We start from the raw sequence: 22,930 nt of genomic DNA, 5'->3' as shown, positions 1-22,930 counted from the left end.
TCCTGCTTTATTCAAAAAATTTGAAATGAGACATTTCAATTTATTACATTACAACTGTACATGTGAGGCCAGACATTGAGAATGCTGAACTGTAAGGCATATTTGTGGTTGGGCATAATCGCAGTGGACACTCCCTCCAAAAAAATAAAGAAACCAATAACCCTTTTCCAGCCAGACAGTATCACTTTCCCCATCAGCCAAGTCAGTAAAAAGCAGTATTGAGCCAAAACATGATGTAATTTCACCCACTGGGCTTCATATGTTATAGCATCTTTAGTCCAAAAAATTCAAGTTTACAGTATTTATGTTTTCAACAGCCTTCAAATGTACAGTATTATGTTAAAATACACCATATGGAATATGTTGTGTTTCATTAATTTTAACCATCTTGACCTGATGGTGAAATATGGACTTGGCAGGAAAAGGGTTAAACAACATATACACACACACACACACACACACACATCTAGATCTCTGTAGAACTTTGAAATGCCAACATTTAACAAATTCACCCCTCTACCCGTCATCAAGCTACCAAGCATTTAAGTCACTCACTGTGTAATTCAAACACCATAATCCAGCAGGGACTGTGTCATCAGCGATGACCTGTTTGATATGCTTTGGTCAACGCAAATTTTCTCTTTCTTTCTCTTTTTTCAGTTGCAAGATTCCTTTGCATCAAACATGGCTGCCATACAAGCTAACTGTGCCAGTCTGGATGAGAGATTTAAGAAACTTAAGTAATTGCGAAAATTTCGAAAGTGTCATGCATTAGAAATTATATAGTATTGTCAAATAATGTCATGGTTTTATGTAATTGAAATTTCTCTGTAACTTAAGCAGCTGTTTCTCAGTTGCATCTGAGAGAGGAACACGATATGAATTTTTTGGATACAGAATGTGGTGTATTATTTGTGTCAGTGCAGATTTCATAAATGCCAGCTGTGGCCCGTTTCACTATCTCAGTATGTACTGTCCCATAGTATACTACCAGTAAGTGAACTATTGCTTTATCTTTATGAATATGGTAAAGTTATGCAATCATATGTTTCATCATGTCATACAAAATCATGTCCAAGTTGAAAGTTCATTTGTCATCAGGCACACACTCCAAAAGAGTTGGCCATGAATAAATTCAACATTCACCATTTTTTGATGATATTGCCTTTTGAGTTTGACATTAGACATATGTAATCTTTATTTTCTAGAAATCCGATCATCAAAACATTGCATATTATCTGATTCAACATAGCATGCATTAAAACAATAACAGTGTCTCTCAAAGATGTTTTTCCTAAAATTATCAAAACAAGTATGAACATGTTTGGCTTTCTCCAGATACTACTATCAGTATGTATTTCTCCTTGAGCTTATCTCCATTGCTTATGGAACAATTTGATGTGCCACTTCATATTTTTTAACCAGGTTTTCCAGCCTTTCAGTTGTTGTTTCCTATGACCAGCTTGAGCTGAGAGAAATCAGCTGTTTTATACAATGGAAAATGTAGTGCTTAGTCTCGTAGGTTTAACTTGAATCATAGAAACACATCCCAAACAAACCATCTATGATTGCTTTGGCTAAGATTCTAGAATATTTGGAGATAATTTTAGGATCCTGATGTCATTTCTATCCTTCTATGATTGTGTTGGTACAACAAGGGGATTTCAGATAAGCTACCATCCCTGCCAACCAGGCTTGACACTCTTGGAAATCCTGAATGAACAGAACTAGACAGCAGGTGTACATTTTTACGATAAGTGCACGGCAAATCTTGCAGTTTATTTGCACTACTATAGATTTAACCCTTTGAGCGCCAAAGTCTATTTTTGTCTCCTTTATAAAATAAACCCCAGTCAATTTTTCTCAGACTTTTGCCCAAATTTTGAGAAAAAACTGTAGCTAATGAAGTGTGAGGTCGAGCTGGTCCAAAATTATCAAAAAATTACAGAAAAATTCATGAAAATTGGTAAAAATTTTGCACTAAAATTTTGACGGGAGAAAATTACAGCGCGCCAAGGGTTAAATGTACTCAATATGTGTATAAAGGTGCAAGTTACATCTGGATGTACATTGTATTATTTTTCATTTCAAATATAAGAACACTGACAGTGAGAAGCTGTGCTTAAAAATCAGGCTTCATCCTGTCATATGACAGTTGTGTTCGAATGGATTTCATTCAAATATGCCAAAAGGACACTGCACAATAATATAAATTTGCATGCCAATTTATTTCAAGATATGATTCGATGTGGCTGCCTGGTAGCTTTTATGGATTATGAGATTTTTTGCATGCGGGCAATGCTAGTTTTAAAAATGGGTGGACTAGTTCACCCAAACTTTGCACAAGGACAGTGTAACATGTCATTCATACACACTTCAGATTATTTCACTGTGATTCAATTAAAGTGGTACGCCCACTTGGTATCATTTTTAAAACATTTTTTTAATGTCAACAGTCGATATTTGGGGAGATATCGATAAAAACATGTCATTTCCCAAGCGTATTTTTCAATTCCTAAAGTTTTACGATCGTTTCTGATAATGACCCGAAATCCACCGAAGGTTTGTTGTTCTGTTGTGTTGATTGACGATATTCTAGGGAGTCCATAATAAGTGCAAACGACGCAATAAATTTACCTCCCACTGCGAAGACTTTGTAAACAGCATTATGCCCTTACCTCAGGTAAGTTTTTAGCTCATATTTGGTTTTATATATAAATACCAAAAAGAGCTTATATGATGAGTCTGAGTGGCGTCTGTATGTCTGTATATTTGTGGGTATGTATGTGCGGATGTATGTCCGTCACACACAAAGGCTCCCATACTGCCAAAGCTACTGTCTCAGTATTTGGTGTACAGGTAGATTTAGGGGTTGAGATGTGAATTTGTTCAAATGAACACATCAGTGTCAAAAATGTGCAAATGAGGTAAGAAAAAGGGAAATACTGCAAGTGTGCAGGAGTGGTGGCAGTGAACTGAATCGGCCCACACATCTTAATAAGAGGATTTTGACCTTTAACCTATTTGTATGCAGGGTACCTATTATGTTTGGGAGTGGTAGCAGTAACTGAAACAGCTAATTGGTCATTTCTTGTCATTGTTTATGAACTGTGACATATTAACAGATCTGCTGAAACCATATGGATGTCTATTTTTGTACATCCATGGTAGAAAGATTCTCTGCTATGCATGTTGCTAATGTTGACCTTCAGTACCTAAAGTTTCAGACCTTATTTACTTTCTTATTCTTTATTTTCTGGTTTAAATATTTCTTGTTGTTTTTCTGGTTGTACTGTGCAGAAATTGTCATAACATCAACGCATAATTTTCCTGCACTGAACAGATAGAAATAACACTTATTGTTGATCTTTGGTATGTACCAATTCTGATCAAATTTGAGCGACACCGTATAATTGCGGTATTTTTTAAAAACTCCTTAATTTTTTTCGTTTTTATTATTCTCAATCAGTTGTATTATATTTTTAACCAATACCACATAAATATCAGTTTTACACATAAAAAATTAGCCGCCTCTGATGACTACATTTTGTCGTCTGCCACATGGTTATGTGTGGTTCTATACATAGCGGCCGCCACATGGAATGCGTCTATGCATATCACGCGGCGGCCGCTATGTATCAACCGCATGTAATTGTGCTAGTCACCTATGCGAATTCTGGTAGCATCAGCAAAAATTTTTTTTGTTTTATCGCCAAGTCAGTAAGACTCAGCTTTCTCCAACGGGGCATGACCGATCACTAGCGCGAGTGGTACTGTGGCGTACAGCAGTGTCAGCGTAGACTCGTACTTCATAGCTTAGTTGACAATGGCCTCAGTGCCGAACGTTCGATGTTCTGAAGCTGAATTTAGGTGGGCCACATGTTTTTATCAATATCTTGCAATCTGCTTGCAGTCGCCACGTCAAATATCGACCATTGGCATTAAAAAAATGTGTTTTAAAAATGTTACCAATCGGGAGTGCCACTTTAAATACACGTTAAGCATATTTTTAAAGCTACTGTACTGTATATTGGATGTAATCTGATAATTTTAATTATTAATTTCTGTGAAAAACAGCAGTAGTGTATCAGTTGGCAGGACTACCTGTAAGACTGAGTCAGTTCTAAAGAGATTTTCTCACTCCCTGTAAGTGTAAAATTATAATTTCAGACAAGAAAGGGCCAGACTATCTAGTTTTAACTTTCAAAATAACTTTGTTAGCTCCGCTGTCAGCGACGCGGAGCTTATCAAATAGGTTGATTTTCCGTCGTCGTCCGTCGTCGTCCGTCGTCCGTCGTCCGTCGTCGTCGTCGTCGTCGTCGTCCGTCAACAATTGCCTTCTCCTCTGAAACCGCAAGTCCAATTGCTTTGAAATTTTATATGCGGTTCACTTGGGGTGACCTCACTTAAGTTTGTTCAAATCGTGGTGAAATTTGCATATTTGTATTTTTGGGGCATTTTTTGGTGTTTTTGGTAAAAAAATCTTCTTTTCTCAAACCGCTTGTCCGATTGCTTTGAAATTTAATATGCAGTTTACTTATGGTGACTTCAGTCAGATTTCTTCAAATCGTGGTGAAATTTGCATATTTGTATTTTTAAGGCAATTTTTGTCATTTTTGGTAAAAAAATCTTTAAAAATCTTCTTCTTCAAAACTACCGGTCAGATAGCTTTGAAATTTGGTACATATGTCCCTAGGGATGATCTATTTAAGATTTGTTCAAATTGTGAAAGAAATATGCAAATTTGCATTTTTAAGGCAATTTTTGCCATTTTTGGTCAAAAAATGTATTCTCAAAAAGTACTGGTCTGATAGTTTTGAAATTTGGTATACAGGTTTCTATAGATGCACTTAGTAATATATATTGAATTTCTGATGAAATCTGTAATTTTGTATTTTGGGCAATTTTTGCCATTTTTGGTCAAAAAATGTGTATTGCCAAAACTACTCATCTGATAGCTTTGAAATTTGGTATAGAGGTTCCTACACATGAACTAAATGATATGTATTGAATTATGATGAAATCTGCAATTTTGTATTTTTGGGGCAATTTTTGCCATTTTTGGTCAAAAATGTGTATTTCCAAAAGTACTCATCTGATAGCTTTGCAATTTAGTATACAGGTTCCTACAGATCACCTTAATGATATTTGTAGAAATTATGATGAAATCTGCGATTTTGTAATTTTGGGGCAATTTTTGCTATTTTTGGTCAAAAACGTGTTTCTCAAAAGTACTGGTCTGATAGCTTTGAAATTTGGTATACAGGTTCCTACAGATGAGCTAAGTAATATATATTTAATTTCTCCTGAAATCTGTAATTTTGTATTTTTGGGGCAATTTTTGCAATTTTAGGTCAAAAAATGTGTATTTCAACAACTGCTCATCTGATAGCTTTGAAATTTGGTATACAGGTTTCCATAGATGAACTACATGATATTTATTGAAATAATGATGAAATCTGCAATTTTGAATTTTGTGGCAATTTTTCCCATTTTTGGTCAAAATATGTGTTTCTCAAAAGTACTGGTCTAACAGCTTTGAAATTTGGTATACAGGTTTCTATAGATGAATCAATTTGATCTTTTGAAATTATGATGAAATCTGCAATTTTTATTTTGGGGGGGCAATTGTTGCCATTTTTGGTCAAAAATTTTATTCTCAAAACACTACTCATCAGATAGCTTTGGTTGACATGTTCCTAGGGATGATCCGATGTGATATATTCAAAGTATGATGAAATCTTCAATTGTGTATTTTTGCAGCTTATTTTAGCCACTTTTTTCTGGCCACTGCATTGAGCTATCAAAGATTTCCTCCTTCTTCATCAACATGTGTCAAAAATAGTTATTCTCTACATAAACACAGCGGAGCTATATCGGCCGCTAGGTCGCTTGTTTCTGTAGGCTATGGTTAACACTCAGTGTGTTTGTAATGTATCGCAAAGGCATATTTCACTTCCAATGTAACATTATGCGTCCTAGAGGTTAAGGTACATATACTTGGATTGACTTGAATACTTTGCAACAAGATTTTAATAACCGTGTATACCTACCAGTCACAAAAAAAACCCAGAAAGATTGCATGGATAATAGACAGTGACATGTTAGGCAAGGTTGGTGTATGGGTACTACATGGCTATGTTTTGTACGATTGAAGTGCAATTTATTGCAACCAAAATTGATCAAATAATGCCAGCCATTTGCTTTTCATTAGATTCATAGTGCACGACATTGACAAATCACAGTATACCAAGCAGTGACTGGCACCATTTTTCACTCTGAAGATTTGCTAAATGTTTTCATCAAGAATCTTTACCATAACTTTAACTTATTAGCAAGAGTTCACCTGCTTTTTAAGTAATATTTATTTTGCACATGCTTTCATCCCTGTTTGCCATTTTTACTCTTTCAACGTTAGAGAATTTCTGGTCATTAAACGTACAAATATAGTGGTACTGTAATATTAAATGGCCAATTTGTAGTTTTGACTCAAAATAGTGTGTGTATTAGTGCATGGTATACATTAATTACTGTATGGATGAATCAATGGTAATAATTCATAGAACATTTGTATGTCACAGTCACATGTCGAAAAAAAAGATTCAGGTCATATAATTTAATAATTAGTTCTGGTATGCTTTACAAAATTTATTGTTATTTGCATCTTTTTCAGATTATGCTAGACCATGTATATCTCACCTATTTTTTTTGTCAGATCATAATTGAATCAAATAAATATTTGTTCTTTCAAAAAATCCATAATGTTCTCGTGGTAACTTTTTAGCTACTATAGACTATAGTCTATAGAAGCTATTGGGATGGGTATCCGTCCGGCGTCAGTCTGTATGTATGTATGTATGTATGTATGTCCGTTTGTGAGGCGTCCGTCCACTCAAATATCTTGAGAACCACAGTACTTACTGATTTGATATTTGTTGTGTTGATGAAAAATATGATTTTGAGAAACTATTTTTTTTAATTTTTTGATATTGTTGAAAATAGGCAAATTAATGCCAAAAAAGGTGTTTTTGGTAAAAAATCTTCTTCTTCATAACCGCTGGTCAGACAGCTTTGTTATTTGGTATACAGGTCCCTAGGGATAACCCAACTTAGATTTGTTCAAATTGTGATGAAATATGCAAATGTGTATTTTTAAGGAATTTTTTTGTCATTTTTGGTCAAAGTTTGACTTACATTGTATGTAATTCTTGTACTGTATAAACCCTATCAATTCACCCAGAAAGAAAAAATTAATATGATTTTAAATAATTGAATTAATTAGGAAATCATCAAAGCCAAAATAATTTTAGTGTGGAATTATCAGAAAGTTCAACTTTTTTTGACAGTTCATTGTGAATTGAGGATTAAAACATGTAAAGGCAACTTTCCTGAATCCCAACTTTGATATATTCTGAACCACCATTTATGTTATCTAAAAGAAATTGCTCATAATAGTTTGTCATGATAGGGTGGTCAAATAAATAGAGATAGAGAAAGTTCTAATTTCCATTTATGGTTGACTTGGTAAGGATAAAATAAGATTACTTTTTGAGGAAAAAAATAGAGTGATCAATTAAAAGAGTGTCATAAAGAGTGGTCAAGTGATAGGGTTTTTATGGTAAAGCTGAGCTGTAAGATTCCTCGTGCTATTTATAGCAATTATGCAATCTGTGTAAACAGTGCAATGAAAGTGTAACATGATTCCTTATAATGCTTTTGATGACCTTGAACTTCTTAAAGTTTCAAACATTTGTCTCTTCAGTGTGCTTTCTCTGAGTACGTACAGTCTCAACTTATTCAACAGGACTTACTTACAATGTTAATTTGAAAGTTAAAATGTGCTTGGTTAATAGGATGAAAATACTGATATTAAAAGATAACCAGCTCAAGATTCTTTATAACCTGACAGATATGCTGTTTTTTTATGACGTAAATCTTGATTTAAGCAAGTCATGTTTACTTTAATTAGAATGTAATTAACTCTCGTTTATTTGCTATTATAGACTAATATAGTCTGATGAAATATGCAAATCTGTATTTTTACGGAATTTTTTTCCATTTTTGGTCAGGCCATCCTGAAATGAGCTATCAAAGATATCCACCTTCTTCATCAATACATGTGTCACAAAAGGTTATTCTCTACATAACACAGCAGAGCTCTGTCAACTGTTGAGTCGCTTGTTTTTCAAAACCGCTGGTCAGACAGCTTTAATATTTGGTTTACATGTCCCTAGGATGACCTTAGTGAGATAATTTCATACAGTCAGGAAATACTTAATTTTGTATCCATGTCTATAGTAGCTTCAGGGACTTTGGCCCTATGTTTCTAAAATGGTGTATTTCACTGTCAAGTGGTGGAAAATCCACCCTGTCTGGAAATGTTCGAGTTCATTTTCATGATGTATTTGTCACGTGGCGTGATGTCAGATGTGGCTAACAGGTGAGAGCAATCCCCTCAGAGCAATAGTCAACACATTGGGTACCAACTTTGAGAAGATCTCAGATAGTTCGCTATGATGAATAGATGCTCAGTTTTGGACTGAAAAAACACAAACCTGGATGGTTTTAAGTCTGTATATGTGCCGTCAATTTGGTTTGGACCTAGAAATATTTCCATGAGAGCATGGCCCCATGCTGAGTCAACCGCTGTATACTGTACAGGAATAGTATGCCTGGACATGGTGCCGACCCACCCAGGATATTCCACAGGGGGCAGATGAAAGTCCCCTGGGGTGGGGAGGAGGGTTTTTGTGCAACGGTTTACCTTATTTTATTAATTTTGACTGTGATATTTCAAATAAAGTTCAACTCCAAACCGTGTGACTGCTTTCTTTATTACTACAAGTAATTTTATTAATTTTGACCGTGGTATTTCAAATAAAGATTTCAACTCCACACTGTCTGACTGCTTTATATATTACCAACAAGTCCTTATCTCCTCTCCAACTTGTGTATACACCACTGTAATTGCTCCGAAAACATTGCCAACTTGCTAATCCGCTGTCAGTATCAGCGGATTAAGTGATTGAGTCAACACCACAGCCATCCCACACGCATTAAAATAAGGAGTCCTAATTTCACTACGTGTGGGACGGCTGTGGTGTTGACTTAATAAGCTAATCCGCTGATACGCGCAGTCATTAACAAGTTGGCAATGTTTGCGCAGCAATTAGAGTGGTATGTGCACTGGTTGAAGAGGAGATAAGGAATTGTAGGTATTGAAAACACAGTCAGATAGTTTGGAGTCGAAAGCTTTATCTGAAATATCACAGTCAAAATTAATAAAATCAAATAAGGTAAACTGTTGCACAAAGAAAAACCTCCTCCCCACCCCAGGGGACTTTCATCTGCCCCCTGTGGATATTCTGTGAATGAGACTCAACTTCAACTGCCTTTCATAATTAGTAGCTCCCCAAACTGTACTACTTGATAAACTGCACTCTGTCATTACGCCTAAAATACTACAGCTGTAAACCTGTTCATCCACCGGACTGATGCCGGGACGTGGGAGTCTATAGATAGATAGATAATATTTTATTATGGTGACACGGTTTCATATACAACACATGATTCGTATTTTGAAAAAGTACAAGAAATGTGTTTGAAACCCCAGCCGAGTTGTCAGCTTATGAGTCACTTATTCCTATAAATTAAACTAACCACAGTGTACGTTTAAATAACATATTTTACAGTATAACATAATTCATAAAGAAAGTATATTAAGTGTTTGAAAGTACATTTCTCCTTCTGATATACATTTGGTGAATACACTTAGCAAAGTTTCTGTCATAACTGTGTGAGAAAAGTTGAACAAGTTTTTCATTTGATGGCAAATCATGAAGAACATCTGTAATCGAGGTGCGAATATCGTCGTACTGTTCACAATCAAATATGAAATGAAATTCGTCCTCAACAATATTACCGTTACAAAGTATTCTCTGATCAACATTGTAATTGTGTTTGAATGTACAATACGTTCTCAATTTCGGTTTCATTAAACAGTTAATTCTCCAGTTTACAGATTCATTTTTAATATTTTGTTCATTTCTAGACTCAAAAATATGTAACAGCCCAGCCTCTTTAAATACAGACTTCGCTCGTTTAGTCCACAATTGGTCACTTAAAAATACACGTTTGGTCAGTCTAGTGATGGGTAATCTCTGTAGTCTAGACCACAGCCTTATGACCTCAACTTTACGCCTATATTCACTAGACATCCACCATATTACTGAAGCGGTAGGACTTGAAGATCCTACTCCGGTGTTGGATCTTGTCAATACAAGTGATTGAATTTCTATGCCACACTGCCGAAACATAGTCAAGAATTGGAGCTACTAGCGAATCAAAAAGCTTTGTGTACATCTGATAAGACATTCCACCATACATTTTACATTTGGCAATAATAATTCCAGTAGCTCTTGAGGCAGATTCAGCAAGGCTCTGTGTCATAACATTTACATCAAGATGTTCACTAAAATATACTCCCAAATATTTGTATTATTCTGTAACATCAATTGGCATAGGCCAACAGTGAAATTGAGCTTGTGTGCGTGAAGAAGAGTGATTTCTGAAGTGTACTACTTTGTGTAAATTTTCTTCGGAATCGGCCAGCAAAACAATATCATCAGCGTATAATAGTATGCTGATGGTATCTTCCGCAACTTTAACACCTATACCGGACTGTTTTATCTCTGTTGCCAGGTCATTAATATAAAGTGCAAATAGAGTAGGAGAAAGGCTGTCGCCTTGTTTGACACCAATATCAACAGGAAAACTTACAGTGGTATGATTTACTTGGACCTTGCACATTACGTCAGTGTACAAGGAACGCAGCACATTGAGAAATTTGCCAGTTACTCCACTTTCGTATAATTTGTACCATAGACAATTCCTCTCAACACGATCCTATCGCATGTCAACAACACAGGCGTACGGAATGTTTCCTAGATCGTCGTCGGATGGGAAGTGACTGACACTGTACTGTGAGGCCGAAGGCCGAACCTCGGTACTGTATAAGAATACGTATTCTTATACAGTACCGAGGTTCGGCCTTCGGCCTCACAGTACAGTGTCAGTCACTTCCCATCCGACGACGATCTAGGAAACATTCTGTACGCCTGTGGTCAACAAAGCAAGCAAATGTAGGCTGGTTCTTACTCATTCTATTTTCAATAATAGAATACAGAACAAATATATGGTCTAAACAAGAACGAAGTTTTCTGAAACCATTCCGCTCGTCAACTAACTTGCCGTAATTCTCTAACCAATTAAGCAGACGGTTTGAGAATCGATGTGAAAAATTGACATATACACCATATCAGAGTAATACCTCTGTAATTCAACGGAACACGTCTACCTTTGTTTCCAGTTTTCGGTATTGGGTAGACAAGACCTTGACCCACCCTTTGGCACATGAAAAAAATTGATGACACCCCCCCCCCCCCCCCCCACACACGGCTGAAAAATAACCAAACCCCATATGTCACATTTACCCGCACGGTTTGGATTTGAACTCCAGTATGCGGCACACTCTATCCGTGTAGCAGAGATGCCAGTGCACAAACTTCCCAGCCACATCCATGCAAACGTCTATTAATTAGGACAACTGTAAGGCAATTTTTAACTTCATTTCCATAGACAACTCATCGTCGTACACCACGCCCTCTTCGGCGAGTCTTATCACCCAACGCCGAAAAGGTTTTGCGTAGGTCAGCGGAGCGGAAATTATTGCTCTGGCCTGCGAGAATGTAGACAACTTTGTCCAAGGACATTGTATAAAGTGAACTTTATTGGAGTGGTTCGCCAAAGGCAGCCCTCCGGTTAAAAATGTCATGGGCCATTATGTAAAGTCAACTTTATTCTAGCTTGTAAAGAGTGTCATGGGCCATTACGTAAAGTAAACTTTATTGGAGTGGGCCGCCAAAGGCGGGCGCCTGTTAAGAGGGTCATGGGGCATTATATAAAGTCAATTTATTGTAGTGGGCCGCCGGCAAAGAGGGTCAATCATAGCCATGGCATAAAGTGAACATTATTGTAGGTATTATCTTTTTGAAAATGCGATGACCCCCCCCCCCTCCCTTCGCGGATTCCAAAATTAGGATGACCCCCCACCCTGGTTTTTGCCGCCCCCCCCGGCCGTAAAAACTGAACGGTCCCTAACCCACATGCCTTGCGAGATTTAGTTTTCTTAATGGCCTTTTCAGTCTCAGTAATCGTAATTGGTTGATTTAACTCTGTCTGGTCTAGTATAGGCATGTCTGGAGGAGATAACTGATCAAATTCAGCATAGAATTCTTTCAATTTTTTCATGATCATGTGCAGATGGCCCTCGTCAAAACGAAATTCCTCGGCATTATGGGTCTGTGATACTGAAGAGACTTGCAAAGTCTTTTCTCCACCTGTTTAATACAATGTCCAATTCTGTATACGCTATATCGTCATCTATAATTTCAATAGGTATTGGCTCCTTAGGCGCATGTGCGCAGAAAATATTATTGAAATCTTTCCAGAAATCACGCCCCCGGTATCTATGTCTAATAGTTTTTGTTGTTGCATTTTACCATACCAACGTTTAGGCTTACCTTATTTCAGAATCAAATGTGCGCCTAGCTTCAACAAAAGAATCTTTTAGTCTCGATTTCAATTTCAACCTTTGCACTTGTTCCACAGCTTTTCTTTTTGACGTGTTGATTTCCAGAGATCAGTGAGTAACGGTGACCACCATGGCTTGTTCCTTATGCTTTTTTGTTGTACGTAGTGAAACATCCTTGAACTCTAAATGAACATCCATTTCGTCTTTGAAAAGCTTACATATTTCATCATAAGTACAATCGATGTCTTCTTGTTGTAAGTTGGCTTTTTCTAGATTTTCAGTAAACGTCTGAATTTTACTTCGAGTGTCTGAACTGCACATAAACCCAGGTGGGATGTATTTTAATTGATACATCCGACGTTTTGTAGTCGAGTTCGTCGTTTGGAGATCACGTGAACGTATATGGAAATCATAAATAAATGCATTATGAACACTCTAAGTCAGTAAGCCATGATCAGGAATACTTCCAGTGGGAAAAATACCAAGTTCGTTGCAGATACGTGCATTTGACCAAACCTGGACGTTTTTAAAGGTGTCCAGTTCATCGGCGGGTACTAAACAATAATCAACTACTACTGAACCTCTAATTGAAACTGATGTGAACCCATCATTGTTATGGTCTGCATTACGCCCATTTAACATACACATATTATTGTCCTTACAAAAATCAATCAGCAGCTCTCCAAAGGTATTTTTCACATTGTCGATTACCCTCGGTGGAATATCATGTAACTCTGGTATGTAGTCTTGCAGCTGACCACACCTGGCATTGAAATCACCACACAGAATATGGTAATCAAAGCGTTCATTTTCATGCATAAGTAATTGTTGGGATAAGCAATCGAATGCTGAGGTTGTAGAAAACAGCAATATATTGTGAACGAACGATCAGAATATTTGTCTTTTAACTTTAACCAAAGAACCCGGCCAAAGAATACCTTAATGTTGTTGTCCAGTATGGATACTTTGTACATTCTGAGAAGACGACTATGAATAAATATGCCCACTCCACCAGAGCCGCGTATTGCTCGCCTTGAAATAAATTTCCTATTCTGACGAAAAAAGGTGTAATCATTCATTTTGAGAGTTTCATCGTCCCGCAGAAATGTTTCACAAACACAAATAATATCTAAGTTCATCTTCTTCAGCACAAGTTCTCGATATTCGGAAGAAACGTTAAACTTCGACCACCCGTTTACATTCCAACGACCAAAGTTGATACTCAACTGATCTATCTGCTATTCTGTCTCTTTTCTATCGTCGTGTACCACTCTGCCGTATTTCCGTTTTAGTTTATGGTCGTCACCAATGGCTCGTAATATAGTGCGGAAATTTGCATGCATTTGACGGGTATCTCGAGAAACGTCGTTCTCAATATATACGGATTTGTAGTCAATGGACGTACGGATCTTTTGGCTTGGAAAATAGCTCGTTTCTGTTCCATTGACTCCAAAGTTACCAACACAACCCCTGGATTCTTACCGTATGATTTCTTACGAGTAACATTAAGGCAGTTGGTATCAGTTTCCTGTAGTTTCAATCCGTCTCGAAATAAGGCTTTCATTTTCTCAGCGATATTTTCGTCGACACGTTGTTAAGCCACGGACTACAATCACACACCTGTTGGTATTCTCACCACTGCCTGTAGGATTTTCACGGCTGTCAACTCGTTTCACAAGTCGTTCGAAGTCACCTCTCAGCTTTGATACTTCCATCGTAATTTCATCTCGGATCTCTCTGATAGCAGTATCGATAGACTTCGTAACCTTTGCTTCAGAAGATAGGGACTGTGCCAGAACATTAGGAATGATAAGCTTAAGTATTGAAAGGGGGTCGATTAGGGGAGAACCATTTGATTTCTGGGGGGTATGGAGGATTTTGAGAAGAAAAAAATTTGTCACCAGGTGAGATAGAAAAAAAAAATTGATCCAGTCATGGCCTGAGAAAACAAAAATTGTCATAACAGACAGAAGTGAAAAAAAAAATTGTCATAATGCACCAGAAATTAGCAAAATTTGGAAACCTTATTCTCATGTATTCTTTGCCGGCGCGACGCCATAGGCGGCACAAATGTTTTTACCACAAGTAATTTTTATGTTTTTTTCCCATAACTTATGATATAAGCATGCACTACATAGGTCTACTTTACACCTCAGTACACTCATACAATGTTTTCCTTCCCTTTTCTGACCCAAGAAATCATATTTCAGGATTTCTGTTGCAATATCTCAATGGCATAGGCACTATCTAAAGGCGACTATTTGACTTCTGTAAATTGTGAAAATTTAAAACACAAGACAGGAGTCAATATACTAGTGTTAAAATCAATATATTATTCTCTCAATATAATATTATAATGTATTCCACACAAAATAAATGCAATGATCCTTTTATTCACCATATCGTAATATTAAACAAACTTAGTAGAGCCGATGTGTGGAGTTGCCCTCACTTTCCTTCATATGAACTGTTTTTCTCAAATTGTATTGTCACTTTTGGTTGTTGAATATTGTGACTCAAACACTGATCATGCAAAAAATGTAAAAAATGTCAGTGTTCAATGTCATTTTCAAACAGTTTTACCGAGTGCAAAATAAACTGAAACTCCTCTCAGATTGCACCATTAAACACATCAATTTCTCAAAATTTCCAATACGAGAGGGTGAACCCCCCTCTTGTGCTCTCCCCCTTGGGGTATTCTAACAATTTCACTTAGTAAAAAATTAAAAAACACCTCTCAGATTGCACCAGGCTGCACCATTGCACACATCAATGTCTTTAAAAATTTCCATGCAAGCCCCTGTGACACTTTCCCCTAAGCCTCTCGCGTGTTCTCCCCCTGTACTTTCAAATTCTGCCCGGTCAGATATCCTAGTGAAAACCCTGTCATAATACCTATCCAAATTAAACAATATACTTTGTGGTTAGATACTGCGTGAGCTTTTATATCTTTATTTTATTGTGACTTTGAATTTCATTTTTTAAGGGTTCACCTTTTTTGAACCATCATGAGATAACTGATGATAGTCTAGCAGGGTACATCAGGATTTGAAAGGTCTTTACTGTTGCTGTATTTTGTAAATTTTACTATTACATGTATTGGTATTTAACTTTCCTAAGTGGGGGGATCAGTCAAAATTTCAGAGTTAGAGAGGGAGGTTACTCAAATTCATCATGGTTGGCGAGGGGAGGGGGGTCACTCGAAATTTCGGAGTTTCAGGCCGTAAATAATGACGACTCCCTTATATACAACGCATTACAAACTTGATGACCAATAAAAAAAATTTGCACTGCTACCCCATTTGGAAAAAAAAAATTGATGGAGGTCTGACAGTAGAAAAAAATGGCTGTCACTCTGACAGGAAAAGAAAATTTGCTCCCATACCCACTTCCTCCATACCCCCCCCCCCAGAAATCAAATGGTTCTCCCCTTATCATACAGTTACGAGTGTAGTGATACATAGCGGCCGCCGCGTAGTATGCATAGAATAATATGCATACTACGCGGCGGCCGCTATGTACTGTTTACTTATACGATGTACATGGCACATGCACATTGGATCTAACACAAACTGAAGATCATGATTGGCACACCATGCTGGTAATAATGGTTTCATGTACGCGTTGACACGCAAGTCACAAGGGTCTCGTTTCAGGAATATTGTGACTCTTTTAGAGAACTGCGAATAGCTAGAATGTATTCTTCATAACTACAAGATGCTTCGCAGAATGCTCCTTAATGAAACTGTTCCCAATTCAATATGTTGTGTAAGAGCTTTGTGCGCTACCAAAATGATTGGTCTAGCAAAGCGTCAGAGCCAAAATTGCTGAAGTGCCTTGACATGATGAAATTCGTCGACAACATAAATATCCAAAAAATGCACATACTTTCACAATTTTCAGTTTTTAAATTGTAAAGTGAGTTCGCGAGTCATTTTTATCTGCAACATATCTCACTAAATGGTTATCCCGCCTGAAATATAAAGTAAGTCGACAACGAATTTGCAATATGGTATAACGATATTAAAACCGTTTTACAGAATTTGCTTGGAGACCATGACATGATTAGGCTACATGATGTAAGCCATTAAGGCCCATGATTGTTGTGTATTTTGTCTATAATTTACAGAAATAGAATAAATTCGGATTGTTGAGTAAAAAAAAAACGATTCAGTAGCCTACTTTCGATAGGATTTTCTGACTCGATGTGCGGTGTTTAGTACTGCTCGCAAAGTGATTCTTTTTCACCCTGGAGTGCGGCGACGAAACGTTATGGGACGCCACACTGTTTGATTGACACTCTTGTGAGACGCAAGTTACAATTTGTGAACCACACACACACATACCTTGTTGTTGTTGAACTCCCCCCCCCCCCGTGGTATAAAATTGAGACAATATTCGGAAAGGGCTAATCATGGCGCAAGTTTTAGAGAAGACAATCAACCCGAGGGATATGGGAGGGCTTTATTTTTAAAATATCATCCAATGATAGTTTGGATTTATTTTATAAACATCCTGACGGAAAGTCATTCATTGATGCCAAATCGCAACTTTGAACAAAGCGAGAGCCCGGGCCCGGGGATGTTTGAGTACGATCACCCGGCCTCGACAAAAATACCCAGAGACTGGCGTTGGCGTTCATAGATCATACCATGTAAAGTTTCCTTACTAATATCTCGCATTACTTTTTTTGCGGATATTTTGTAAATCACACATTTCCAATCGCGTAAATAATAAGCTTAGGCTCCATGCACTGTAGAGAATAAACCAAGGGACGGACTACGTCGCATCAGAACATTTTCACGTCCTTTCGTGTGGTGATCGATCAACCTCCGCCGCCACGTACTCCATCCCGGTGTCAGCCCCGGCCGGACTGGATGTGTTTAATCAAGGCAATTTGACAGCAATACTTGAAAAGAAATACACAACATCCCTACTCATTGTAAAACTTTATCTTTCTGACATTAATTTCCAAACATCCTTTCACAAACTCCTGACTTTGCGCGATATGCACATATACGTTGTCCCAGTTTTCTGGGTAGTTTATGAGTGTAGTTTATGCTACGTTCCGACGTTCTCTTCCGTAGCCAAGTGATTAGGCTACGGAAGAGAACGTCGGAACGTAGCATAAACTCACAGTTGCGAGTGGAGTGATACGTACCGGCCGCCGCGTACTATGCATATAATAATTGGCCATCGATGCTGGTTTAGTATATAGTTGAGGCTTATTGTGAGGGAAATCGGCCTCCAAACTCGGCGAGGGGTGCGTAAAACGGCCATTCCGTTTCCCAACTTCCAATTATTATATGCATAGTACGCGGCGGCCGGTACGTATCACTCCACTCGCAACTGTGCATAAACTACACTCATTAACCACAGGGAATTGAGTAATCTTGTTGTTGTTGTTATTGTTGTTGTTGATGGTGATGATGATGATGATGATGATGATGACGATAATAAAAAATATTAAAAAACCAATGTGTCATTCCTTGCTGTTGTTTGTCGATGTTGTAGATAATTCTAGACGGGAGTGACGTTGGGCGACCTACGTCGTTTTTTTGTCAAGATTACAGTTTTCTTTTACAATTATCTACAACATCGACAAACAAAAGCAAGGAATGACACATTGTTTTTTAATATTTTTTATTATCGTCATCATCATCATCATCATCATCACCATCAACAACAACAACAACAACAACAACAACAACAACAACAACCACAACAAGATTACTCAATTCCCTGTACATAAACTACCCAGAAAACATCACGCCTGTGGTCCCAGGCCAGGAGATACGGCGCACCATTCATCGGCTTGTAACATACATAGGAGTTCGTTGACCTCATTGTACCACAGGGTACACTGGCTTGTTGTTTATTTGTGTTTGTTTGTTTGTGTGTGTTTGTGTTTGTTTATTTGTTATTTTCAATAAAATAACAGCGAAAAGCTGTTTTGTTAATATTTGTCAATAAAGAGCAGTTTATTTGTTTATTTGTTTGTTTATTTATTTATTTGTTTGTTTGTTGATACGTATTTCCGATGGTTAGGGTTAGGGTTAGGGTTAGGGTTAAGTTAGGGTTAGGGTTAGGGTTAGGCTTAAGTTAGGGTTAGGGTTAGGGTTAGGCTTATTCACTCCCTCTATATATTGAGACAAGGGGAGCAAGTGGGATTCCAACATCTGTATTTTCAAGTCAAGAAAAACACACCAAATAAATGCCGGACAATTGAAATATTGGGTTTGTGGCAGCATCATGTCCTGTACTTACCACACCTATCCTTTAATTCGATGGAAAGGGCAAAAATCGGCGATATTTAGCATCTTCCTCCTTTGACTCGTACAGTTTGTACGGCAAAACGTAAGTGTCACACTTTGGCGGGTTAGTACGTCAGTGAAATTCAAATCTGACCAATCAGATAGCTTGTTAGACTCACAGCAGTATACGCGAACGCCAGTTCTCAAGCGACTATACGGGAGTGAATAAGCCTAACCCTAACCCTAACCCTAACTTAAGCCTAACCCTAACCCTAACCCTAACCCTAACTTTACCCTAACCCTAACCCTAACCCTAACCATCGGAAATACGTATCAACAAACAAACAAACAAACAAATAAATAAATAAATAAACAAACAAATAAACAAATAAACTGCTCTTTATTGACAAATATTAACAAAACAGCTTTTCGCTGTTATTTTATTAAAAATAACAAATAAACAAACACAAACACACACAAACAAACAAACACAAATAAACAACAAGCCAGTGTACCCTGTGATTGTACGTCTGCTGGGCGAGCGACTGGGCGACGCGCGCCAAATCGAAATATCTTTTAAAAATTGGAAGTTTTGAATAGTTCATGTTGTTTGAAGGTTATAATTTTTAAAAGCTCATGGCTCCTATCATATTCCTATCTATTGATCTAAATCTATGCCTCTTTTACGAGTGTATCCCGTTTCGGTCACAGGTTCATGTTTGTTAGCACAGGCAAAACATGGTCGGTCGGGGGTGCGACTCCGGCTTGTCCGGAGTGTTCGTTTGATGTCGCTAATTCACATTAAATCACACCCATTCACAATTTTAAAGACGGGGCGAGTAAACAAAGGTATGGCTGGAGTAAATTATCATGTTTCGGAACATTACACGCGTAAAGATACTTGAAATTAGCGGTTTTCGTTTGTGCTGAATTTGTTCCGTTAGAACATAGGATAAGCGACGGGGGTCACGTACAGCGGTCGGGCGCACTTACAAACAAAAAGTCGGTCGCGAGCCCCCCACCGGAGACGGGATATTATAATTATTAATCGCAAATACGGAGATAATTTAAGCAAACAAATTAAACCAGGTGAATGTCAGAATAATCCGCAAGAAACTTATCAAAATGTACCTCATTAAATGCGATTGTGTTTGTTTATATTTGCCTTTATTATAATTTCTCGCGCGGGGGCACCGTCTATTGTTAGGGTAAGCGAGAGTACACGGGATTTTGCGAGAGATTTTGAAAAATAACATTTTTTATCAAAATTATGAATGTTTATCAACATATTTCTGTACCGCCGTGTTTCTGAATGAGAAGAGAACGTGTGGCCACAAAACAGGGTCTCTTTACGATCTGTGCTTGGAGAACGGGGTGAAAAAAAGATCCGGGCGTAAATAGGTCAACCTGAATTCTTTTTTGCTCACGTGTTTACACACGTGGGCATATGTCGCAGCGATGTCTGTCTGTCTGTCTGTCTGTCCGTCTGTGTGTCTGTGTGTCTGTGTGTCTGTCTGTCTGTCTGTTGGTCCATTATCTCAAAAACGGCTTATCAGATCAGAATCAAATCTGGTACATATATTCAGTTAGCAAATGGCAAGAACTGATTAGTTTTTGGTGGGTCTGGCTTTCATACTTATTGCTCATTTGCATAATTAATGATTTTAGAAAAAATGGATATATATTAAAAACGACTACACAAAATTTGATGAGATTTGCTACAAATGTTGATCACACCAAGATATATCAGCAGTGGGAACCATTAAGGGTGACATGAAAGATAAATGCTAATTTGCATATTTAATGAACTTTCCTAACTAGGGATATATGTCTGATTTGACATGATCAAAATTAACCAAACTTGGTATGTATATTAAAGATACTATGATTTAACATTCTTGAAAGTCATTAAGCGTTTTAATTTCAGCCAATTCCCAATTTGCATATTTCATGAACTTTGTTAATTAGGAATATATATTTGAAATGACTGGACCAAAGTTGATGAAACTTGCTACATGTATTGAAGCCACTATGGTACAACATTTTTGAAAGTCATTAAACATTTTTACTTCAGCCAATTCCGAATTTGCATATTTAATGAACTTTCCCAATTAGGGATATATATCTGAATTAACTTGATTGTAGTTGTTGAAACTTACTATATACATCAAAGATACTGTGACATTATTGAAAGTCAAAAGACATTTTTACTTCAGCCAAAACCTAATTTTAATATTAAATAAATTTTCATAATTAGGTATATTTATCTTAATGGACTTGATCAAAATTGATGAAACTTACTATGTATATTAAAGACTCTATAATTCAATATTATTGAAAGTCATCAAGCATTTTCTCTTCAGCCAATTCCTAATTTGCATATTTAATGAACTTTCCTAATTAGAGATATATGTCTGAATTGACTTGACCAAAGTTGACAAAATTTGCTACACATATTGCAGATACCATGATACAACATTACTGACAATCACTAAGCATTTTTACTAAAGCCACTTCCTAATTTACATATTTAATTAACTTTGCTTATTGGGGATATATGCCGGGATTTACTTGATCAAAGTTGGCAAAACATGCTATGTACATTGATGATTATACCAGGTACTAGATCAAAACAATATCGAAAGTCATTTCACATTTTCATGTCAGCTTATTTATAATTTGCATATCTAATGAGCTTTCACAGCTCGGCATATATGGCTTGAAGGACTTGGCCAACGGTAATTACACTTGCTATATAAAGTGGTGATACAATAAGAGCAGTAAAATTACTTTAATATTTTTATTTCAGCTAATTACATATTTGTATACTTCATGACCTTTTAGAATCGGCGGTGATTATTGTTCATTATGTTGATCATAATAATTTCAATGAAGTTGCAAACATGTGGCAAAGGTTCAAATTTACACATAACTTCAATATATAATGAAACACGTGAGCATTTACAGTTCATATCTGGTTCTCTGCATGATTTTGAGTGTTTATGAGTTTGCAGGTTAAGTAGTTCACTTATTTCAGCTGGTACATTGGAAGCATATGAAACATATTTGTCAATGAAAGTGATCACTTCTGCAGGTGTGTTTTGCTGATAGTTTGGTGCATTCTCAATCAACATTAACATATGAATGTGTGGAGAACCTCTTTGTTTGAATTCAACTCTGTAGAAGTAATCAGTGAGTTTGCCTATTGGTTCATGTGGGCTTTTGAGTATAGTGTTTATGAATACATTTATTCTGTGGTCAAAGAATCGAGCACAAGTGACAGGGTCTGATTGCAGTAACCATAGGGTACAGGGGACAGTCCCCTGGGGTGGGGAGGAAGGTGTTTTTTGTGCAACGGTTTACCTTATTTGATTTTATTAATTTTGACTGTGATATTTCAAATAAAAAGTTCAACTCACACCGTCTGACTGCATTATTATTACCGACAAGTCCTTATCTCCTCTCCAACTTGTGTATACACCACTGTAATTGCTCCAAAAACATTGCCAACTTGCTTTCGACTCCAAACAAGGTCCAAACTGTCTGACTGTGTTTCCAATACCTACAATTCCTTATCTCCTCGTCAACCAGTGCACATACCACTCTTATTGCTGCGCAAACATTGCCAACTTGTTAATGACTGAGCGTATCAGCGGATTAGCTTATTAAGTCAACACCACAGCTGTCCCACACGTAGTGAAATAAGGATGCGTGTGGGACGGCTGTGGTGTTGACTCAGTCACTTAATCCGCTGATACCGACAGCGGATTAGCAAGTTGGCAATGTTTTCGGAGCAATTACAGAGGTGTATACACAAGTTGGAGAGGAGATAAGGACTTGTCGGTAATAATAAAGCAGTCAGACGGTGTAGAGTTGAACTCTTTATTTGAAATATCATAGTCAAAATTAATAAAATCAAATAAGGTAAACCGTTGCACAAAAAACACCTTCCTCCCCACCCCAGGGGACTGTCCCCTGTACCCTGTGCAGTAACCTTGTCTTTGTAGCCCAATAGACCCTATTCATGATGACGTCATCATCATGTGAAGCAATGCATGCTGGACTATGTTTAGGGATTCCCGGT

At 37.2% G+C, this 22,930-nt stretch overlaps 1 protein-coding gene across 4 annotated transcripts in view; it reads left to right on the top strand.

The window, feature by feature from the left end:
- Positions 1–6,762, top strand: part of LOC139141351 (dynactin subunit 2-like) — a 147,646-nt gene extending 140,884 nt beyond the window's left edge. For 2 of the 4 annotated variants that reach the window (XR_011554156.1, XR_011554157.1), the window contains 2 exons: positions 661–2,683; positions 6,197–6,762. Coding sequence is in view for 2 of the 4 variants with exons in the window: in XM_070710985.1 (XP_070567086.1) it covers positions 661–744 (84 nt within the window). In the remaining 2 variants the exon portion in view is untranslated. Of the gene's footprint in view, positions 1–660 lie in introns of all 4 variants that reach the window. The other 2 variants (XM_070710985.1, XM_070710983.1) reach the window with 1 other exon arrangement.
- Positions 6,763–22,930: the final 16,168 nt, after the last annotated feature.

The sequence above is a fragment of the Ptychodera flava genome, chromosome 9 (genome assembly GCF_041260155.1).
Source record: "Ptychodera flava strain L36383 chromosome 9, AS_Pfla_20210202, whole genome shotgun sequence".
Lineage (NCBI taxonomy): Eukaryota > Metazoa > Hemichordata > Enteropneusta > Ptychoderidae > Ptychodera > Ptychodera flava.
This window is presented reverse-complemented; position numbering and strand designations above follow the sequence as displayed.